Below are 8426 nucleotides of genomic sequence, written 5' to 3'. Positions count from 1 at the left end.
GAATCGCGTTTCACGTGTTCGTTCCCCCCCCGACAACCCCCTCCCGTGCACGCGGGCTACCGTAGTCACGTGATGCACTGTGGGAGTCGGCGGGAAACTCAAGTCGCTGTTCCGATCCCGAAAACTCATTCCTCCCGTTACTTTCATTCTTTTAGTCACTCTCATTCCTCCCGCCACTCTCATTCCTCCCGTCACTCTCATTCCTCCCGTTCGTCCCGTTCCCTGCGGTCAAGGCGGCGATGGAGCGACCAGCGGCTCAAGGTGCTGTACCCCCACCATCACCGACCATGCTCGTTCCGCTGTTGGGTGAAGGCCTCCCCAAGCCCTCTCCGCCACATCTCACGGTTGTTCTGTGCAACACAAGCAAGGAGTGCAACACACTCAAGGAGTACAACGCAAGCAAAGAGTGCAAGCAAACGTTGTGCCCGATGTTGTCCTCCGCCCACTCCAGGCAGCAGCAGCAGGGCGAGGTGGCCGGGTCTGCTGCCCCGTCGCCACCGAGACGGTGGCCAGGCTCTGGCGCCCGAGCTGACGGGGACGGCGCCGCGAGCCGCCGCGTCGGGCGCAGACTTCCCGGAGCTCGAGCCACTGCTGCTCCTCGCGGGCACGGAGCCCGAGGTCTCGAGGCTGCTGCTGGACGTCTCCCGGGCCGCGGGGAGCCTCGCGCGGCGCGTGGCGCTCGGGCGCAGCGTGCAGGAGGTGCGGGCCGCGTGCGCGTTGCCCCGTGGAGTGAGGGCGACGTGAGTGGTGGTGGCGGGTGTGGCTTTGGGTGTGGGTGTAGCGGTGCGTGGGTTTTGGGGTGTGCGAGTGGTGGTTATGTCGAATTGTTGGCGCTGATATTTCGATGTGACTGGTGGTTTGAGGTGATGGTGTCATCACGGTTATGTGGTGTAAGTACAGGCGCGTTTTTGACGGTGTCATTGATTTTGTCGGTGTCATTGGTATTGATGGTGTCATTGGTGTGTGGTGCCAGGCTGAGAAGGAGATGAATTCCCACAAGGTGGCCTGGCTCAAGGGGAAGGTGCTGTATGATGAGATCCAGGATATTTTGCGTGACCTCAAAATGCGGATTGGGAACAACGTTGCCACCTCCGAGGACAAATGCGTAATGTATTCGCACACGCCATGGAACGCGTCAATTTGAACGTTTCCAGGAATAATCACGCGCCTACGACCAAACCACCCAGAATTTACACGCTCTCGTCAGATCTCGGAAGCCGTGGGGACTGTGTGGGCCGTGCAGCAAAATCAGTTGTACTGTGCTTCAATGCTCCTACGTCTATGCTACACACCTTCACAAACCCGCACTGACCAGTGCGATGAAGTGTGGTCAAGTAACCCCACACGAACCACACAGCATTGAGAGGCCTTCATCCAACAGGGGATTGACTCTCGGGCTTTACTTGTACGGTCTATTTGTTTATATTCCAGGAGAGACATGCTGAGGCGTAGGACTCTTTCAGGAGGATCCTGCTTTTGGGTTTTTCTTTAAAGATGTATTCAGCCAATTAATGATGAGTGTTTATTATACGTGTGGGAGGAAACTGGAGCACCAACTTGTGTGATGGAGGCAACACCATCCCCGTACAGATGGAAACAGGGGGTGATTAGTCCACCTGCAGTACTGCCTTCTCCTGGCGAGCCAGGGTATAACACCTCCATGATGATCACGGGAAAGCAGTTTCACCACATTTATCTGATCCAGCAACCCCTACCTCCACAGTGCTGGATTTGTCAGGAATATAAAATATTCTTTGTGAAGTGAGACTTTAACGAACTTTATGCACTAGTATTATTATTCATGTACTCCATGTTGTGAAGCATCCTGCGACGAGGTTGAGCGGTTGTCGGATGCGTGTGAAATGGTGACCCCTCTATCCGCCTGTCGTTGCGCTTTCCTGCCGTGCAGTTTTTCCAGACACTGGAGCAGTGCCTCTTCGTCACGGAGAGCATCGGTCTGCTCGGGACGGACTCCGACAGAGAGGACAAGCCGCCCCTGCTGAGGCTGCACCGCGACGACCTCCGCCAGCTGCTGCCCAATGCTCAGGTGCGGCCACTCTGCAGGATGGCCGGGGCGATGAGTTGATCTTGTCGGCTAAAGTTAATGTTGTCGAAAGTGCTGTTGGCGAGCGCCTTTCAAGGTTGCCGCAGCAGGTGGGGGTGGCGTAGCCATGTGAAACACCCGGCCACCTTTGTCTCCCCGATAGTGATGTTTAGACGCCGCACTTATTTAGGGCCGAGTCTAAGCAAGCAAGGCCAGAGACCAGTTCTGCCATCGCTCTTGCTGATGTTAACCACAGCCGGGAAATCAAACTCAGGTCGCCAGGTTCTTCGCACACGTCGCTAACCACTGTGGAATCACTCCACCATTCACCACACTTCAGCACACACTGTTGCCAGTGCTGGGGGCTCGTACTTCTAATCAAACGGCACTGGCACGTTCAGCAGGCAGGCAGCTGTGTACACGATACAGCGCAGTCTGGCGTGAATAACTCACCACTCTCGAGCGGCAACGGAGTGCTTAGCACACCGTGCCATGAATCTGGCAACCCGGATTCCAGTCCTGACCACGGCTAATGCCAGTTGAGAGCGATATATGAAGAAGTCCCAGGTGCCCTCTTGACCAACCCGCATTGACCAGCATGTGAAATACGGCTCAAACAACGGCCATGCACGACATGGCGTGCTTAGACCTTTATCCAACAGCGGATTGGCAAATGGCTGTAAACAGTGATCGTTACAACTATTGTGTTCTCGTCGTGTTTGCAGGAGCAGAATAAGATGAAGGACAGGCTGGCCCAGGAGTTGGAGCAGAAGTTGAACCAGAAGTGTTTGTCTCTCTACTACTACTTCAGTCCAGAGAAGGCGCAGGGTGAGGTCCAGCAGAGCCAGACTTCGCAATCTCACACGGCAGCCAGTGAAGCCCCGACTCAACCGCATCCTCTACAGCAACGTTGCGGAACCTTCTCATCGAGGGCTGAATTGGACTTTCTAGCACCTTTGGCAGGGGCACACATTTACACAAAAACTCCCAATAATAACGTGTGTGTCAACCGTGTATAAAGAGGCCCTTTGAGTGGCAGAAGCGACTGAGAATGGTGCTAAAATTACAAATTAGTGTCATCACCGCTTTGAACATATTTTCCCTCTTGCATCGAACCAGTTGGGCTAAGATGCAGTGATGGATACATTTTGTTTGCATGCCGTTACAAAGTGGCAGGTCTCAAGTGACCACGGGCCGTCGTGTGAAATGAAGCCGCAGGGCCATTGGCTTCCCAGCCCTATTCTGCAGAAATACTTGCAACTCTCAACGAGTCCGCGTCCCCTGAAGGCTTCAGGCGTGACCTTTGGCAGCAGATTGTCGACGCCGCAGTGTCCCAAGTTGCACCTCCGATTAGCACAGTTGGCTACGTATGGTGCGAAAGAAGTTCAACATACATACCTACAAGTTACTTGGCGGTTCTGCCGTGTGCTGCGCACAGGGGACGCGGAGAGCGATGCACTGCGCCTGGCCAAGGCGTGCCGCTTGCACGAGCTGGTGCGTGCCGAGCAGCAGGCCGTGCAAGGCGGCGCCGCTCGGCTGTGCGAGCTGCGGATCGCGCACGATACTCACGTCAGCACCCACCTCAAGGTGCCTCCTCCACGCGCTTGCTCCATATGCTTGCGGGTAACAACTCTTGTGAAGCTCTGAAGGAAATGTGGTGATTTACCGCTCTATTGGAAGGATGGGGAAGAGCACGGTCATGTGTTAACCGCGTGTGACGTTACTCAAACTGAGAACATCGCGACGCTGCATTATCCACACACATCTCAACAGATTAATTGCGTGCGATAGTGGCACGGCCCGGCTTTTGGCACCTCCTGAGCCGTGTCAGGGTGGCTGGGCGCGGCCCCAGCGCGGTTCAGTTATCTAGTGAAAAAGAGGTATTAGAGTGAGCCTAGGGTCTGGTGTGTGTGTGCTGCGAGCGCTGACCAAGTGAGCTGATGACCCGTATTTGTAGACGCTGCAGGCCTCCACGGCGGTGCTGGAGAAAATGCTGCAAGACCACCGCCTGTCGCGTCAGGCCGAGAGTGACGCCGTGAAGGTGGCCTACCTGCAGGCCAAGCACAAGACCATGTGCCTCAAGCTGCGGTGAGGGCCTCGCAAACCACTCGCCTCCCGTTCGCCTTGCAGCTGTATTAACCAAGAATAATATGCGCCATCTGCCTGGTTGCCATTGAAAAATATTGCCTTAGCTCAATGGACCTTACCCGAAATTAATCGACTACAACAGTGGACGTTAAAGATCCCGTGATGTTATGAAAAAAAAGTGAGCGAATAAGTGCTGAGGTCACAGTGTCCATTTTCCAGATTGGAGAAAGTTATCTGCAAACTACCGTATTTTGTACAACAACGTAGCAACATCGCCTTCTACTGGCAGACTATCAACAGTGGTTGTCCTATGGACAAAACTCGCCCCTTCTATCGGAATGTGGAAATTCCACCACTGCGCTTTCACGATAGTTTTGCGCCGCTGTAAGAATGCCGTGTTATAAATGATTGTTTATAAAAATGTAGGTTTTTTATTACAGTCGGGTGGATGTGTTGGGGATTATGCTCAAGAGTTCCGCTCTGTCCGCACCGCAGGCTCGAGGAACTGAATATTCTGTGTGATACATACACCCCCGACAAGGTGCAGGCCCACAAGATCATCAAGTACGTGGTGCAAACGTCAACATTTTCTGGATTTTCCATGTAATTATAAATCACCTCGCACCGTTATCAGTTAACACCAGCCATGTGTTTGAAGATGACGTTTACAACCCTTTTGTTAATCCACTGCTGGATGAGTTGCTTCTCACGCCGTGCGGGTGGCGGGGGTTATTTCACCGTACTTCACCACGCTGGTCAGTGCAGGGGTAAAGGCAGGTCACGTGCACACACGTGCAATGAGAGAAGTGAAGCAATGCAATCGATTTTGCCGCACTGCCCTCTGCTGACCGCCATGTAGCACAGTCCGCAAACCGCCGCGACAAGGTTATTCTGAAATAGCAGACCGTGTATGCCGGCATCCTGGTCCAAATGCACGGTGGTTGCCCATCCAAACACTATCCAGACTCGACCTCGCTTCGCGTCCGAGATCCAACCGATCGGGAGTATTCCCGTCGAATTGGCCACAGGGTCACGGGACGCGGCATCGAACGACCGCGCCGCTGACGAAACGCTTCGGGTCGTCAACGTCGCTCGCACAGCAGCCGTTTTCCCCGATGCCGTAGGAGAGAGCTGGAGGTCGCCATGGCCACACAGAAGAAGGAGCAGGCACGGGTGAGCGGCGAGCTGGCCGCGTACGGGACGCTGGGGCCCGATTTCGAGCGGCTCGTGCAGGAGTACACGCAGCTGCGCGATGCCATCGACAACAAGAAGTGGGCGCTCCGGGAGTTCAGGAAGAACGCGGCGTGACCAAGGCGGCCGTGGTCTGGGCCCCGAGCCATCGCGGAGAGCAAGGAGGGGGGGCCGGCGACGCGAAGTCGGTGCTGCCGCTTGCGGCTCGTACCGTCGACGCGGCAGCGTGACTCCCGAGAGCTGAACCATGCGACGGAGCGTGGGCGACCAAACGCAGACTTCGCGATCATCCACTTGGACTGCCTCACCCACCGAGGCTGCTCGCTCTTCAGCTGCTCAATCCCCTCATAATCGGTCATGATCAATGTGCATTGCAGATTCACCATCATCAGCCATTATATCAATCTCTGCAGCGCAGTCATCCCCTTCAAACACGTTCTTAACCTCCCACTGCATAATTTCACCACAGAGCAATGGGCATGGCTATCGAGTGTACAGGCAATGCAATTGCACCGTATCCCACAGGCTGTAGGGGCCTAGGATCCAGGCCTCGAGGAGGGGTTTGGAAGGCAGACATGGGGGAAGGGATGTGCATTTACTATTTTGTACCAGGACCAGTGCCTGCCACACGACACCACTGATGCCACCTCTTCAGCAGCAGGCTTGGGCAAATGTAAGCCTAGTGTGCGTCTTTTCTCTGTAACATAACACCATTAGTGAAGAAATAAATTGTGCTTTTTTATTTTGTTATGATTCCATGTTGCTCTGTGGGTTAAAAATGGCACGACTGCGTACATCTGTAAGGTGTCTCAAATAAATTCGAAAGATGTCTGAATGTAACGGGCTGTAGTCTGCTCATTAAAGGGGGTTTGAGTCGAACTGCGATGATGAGTCGATCGGGAATTGTAATCGACCACTTCTAGATTTATAGCTTTCGTGACTGCAAGGATCCATACTCTTTGGTTGTATTCGGTAAAGTCACGTGACTTTACCGAATAGAACCAAAGAGAATCGACCACTTGTCTTGTGATCGATTTCTCGGCCCATTAAAAAAGAATTGGTGGCAGCTGCTCCCACATTGCGTCTCCTGATGGCGGGAAACCCCCCAACAAGCCACGCCGAGCGCCTGGTGATGCCGGTGGTGTCACTGAACTCGCCCCCTCACCTCGTGCAGTGCCACCAGACCTCGGTACAAATACATTCCTGCCACCCCAACACAAACGTCAACTCCCGGGCTGCCTGGGTCAAGCCCAGACTGGTGGCAGCCCGAGAGTCAACAGGGGTTTCAAGTTTACTTTTGGTTAACTCAAGATACCATAAGGGGCCGTCAATAAATGGCGTCACGCACCTAGGAGGGGGGGGGGGGCGTCAGACATTTGTGACGATGTGTGACGAGGGGGGGGGGGGTTGAGAAATGTGACGTCACATCAAAATGCGCAACTTTAAATACATAGAGACACGTTCTACTCAATTAAATAGACTTAATGTTTTCTCGTACAACATCAGAGTGCAGCGCCACATTAAATACGCACTTCAATGACAATAGTTTAAAGCGATTTGAAGCATGTTTTTTTTCTTTTGGGGGGGGCAGAGCTTTGTGACGTCATATTCGAGAGGGGGGGTCTGACTTTTTTGTGACGCCGTGTGACGAGGGGGTGGGTAAAAAATCGTCCAAAATCGCGTGACGTCATTAATGGACGGCCCCTAAGGAGACAAATTTGCAACAGTAACCTGGGAACTGAGGCTGCTCGTCGTAAGCGGTGATAATTACTATCATTGCGACGAGTAATTTGTGAGTCATTTTCAAATCTGGACCCTCAGATGCTGGTGCACAATGGCATACTTTGTCGATGACGTCCCAGGATCTTTAACGTCAATGGTGAAGCGGGACTGCGTGTCGGAGAGGAATGGTTATCACTCCCGCGGTATTAATCAGGGCGGCCGTTGCCTTCGAACTGCGGGCCGCCGTAACAATCGGTGAACAGAATGATAATATTTCGACTGTAGGAGGAATCCGATGAGCTTTGAAGCTCTTTCGCATGTCAAGTGGGGATGGGTCAGCGAGCTTTAATAACAAGCAATACAAACAACTCTAGGAGTGCAAATAAAAAGGTAAGTCACTAAATAGCTTGGGCAAGGCGGAAAACGACAAAAACAGTCGCTCAAAAAAATGTCACGTTCAAGTTGAATGATCGACACACGGCTGGTAAGGAGGATCAAAGAGTGGTTGAATCCGGCACTTCTGCGTTCAGGATATGTTTGAACGCGCTACCGTTCGGCCATGTCTCCGCCCTCATCGATACATTCACTGCTGCCCTGGGAACGTGGAATTTCCACCACTGGCTAAGGGCTATAAACGGGATGAAGAGCACCGCCTCTGCTCATTTGAGCGCAAGGTCTCTGGGTGGAGCTCCTGGGCCAGTGCGGATTGCATGCAGCCCCCACGCCGTCACATAGGGGGCAGCACATCACACGTGCCAGACTGGGTTCGGTTAACAACGGTAAAACTATATTTTAACACAATCTACGTGTTGGATGCGAACGCGAATTATGCGACGTGCTAGTAAATGACGTTCCGTATAAATAAAGAAAACGGGATGAAGAGCACCGCCTCTGCTCATTTGAGCGCAAGGTCTCTGGGTGGAGCTCCTGGGCCAGTGCGGATTGCATGCAGCCCCCACGCCGTCACATAGGGGGCAGCACATCACACGTGCCAGACTGGGTTCGGTTAACAACGGTAAAACTATATTTTAACACAATCTACGTGTTGGATGCGAACGCGAATTATGCGACGTGCTAGTAAATGACGTTCCGTATAAATAAAGAAAACGGGATGAAGAGCACCGCCTCTGCTCATTTGAGCGCAAGGTCTCTGGGTGGAGCTCCTGGGCCAGTGCGGATTGCATGCAGCCCCCACGCCGTCACATAGGGGGCAGCACATCACACGTGCCAGACTGGGTTCGGTTAACAACGGTAAAACTATATTTTAACACAATCTACGTGTTGGATGCGAACGCGAATTATGCGACGTGCTAGTAAATGACGTTCCGTATAAATAAAGAAAACGCATTACGGTGAGTCAATTAAAAACAATATAAAAAAT

General features: G+C 53.1%; 1 protein-coding gene across 2 annotated transcripts; it reads left to right on the top strand.

Moving 5' to 3' along the window:
• Positions 1-6158, top strand: HAUS4 (HAUS augmin like complex subunit 4). 2 transcript variants are annotated; one of them, XM_076068212.1, is made up of 9 exons: positions 1-261; positions 452-699; positions 974-1105; positions 1910-2047; positions 2770-2872; positions 3483-3631; positions 4002-4132; positions 4628-4735; positions 5257-6158. In XM_076068212.1, exons 1-9 carry the CDS (start codon positions 240-242, stop codon positions 5438-5440), a joined length of 1215 nt encoding a protein of 404 aa, XP_075924327.1. In that variant the 5' UTR covers positions 1-239; the 3' UTR covers positions 5441-6158. The 2 variants fall into 2 exon arrangements, with proteins under 2 accessions (XP_075924327.1, XP_032813701.2); XM_032957810.2 differs by having other exon boundaries at positions 15-261; positions 4628-4696.
• The last annotated feature ends 2268 nt before the right edge of the window (positions 6159-8426 follow it).

Source organism: Petromyzon marinus, chromosome 20 (genome assembly GCF_048934315.1).
Source record: "Petromyzon marinus isolate PM22_M1 ecotype Great Lakes invasive population chromosome 20, UKy_Petmar_22M1.pri1.0, whole genome shotgun sequence".
NCBI lineage: Eukaryota > Metazoa > Chordata > Hyperoartia > Petromyzontiformes > Petromyzontidae > Petromyzon > Petromyzon marinus.
Note: the sequence above shows the minus strand (reverse complement) of the source record. Positions and strands in the feature narration are given on the sequence as shown.

What these genes read in the sequence shown, in the direction of transcription:
- HAUS4 (XM_076068212.1), top strand. Translation starts at nt 240, where the DNA reads ATGGAGCGACCAGCGGCTCAAG. An exon ending in CAGTCCAGAGAAGGCGCAGG is followed by an intron (nt 2,873 to 3,482) that starts GTGAGGTCCAGC and finishes TGCTGCGCACAG; the next exon opens with GGGACGCGGAGAGCGATGCA. An exon ending in ACCATGTGCCTCAAGCTGCG is followed by an intron (nt 4,133 to 4,627) that starts GTGAGGGCCTCG and finishes TCCGCACCGCAG; the next exon opens with GCTCGAGGAACTGAATATTC.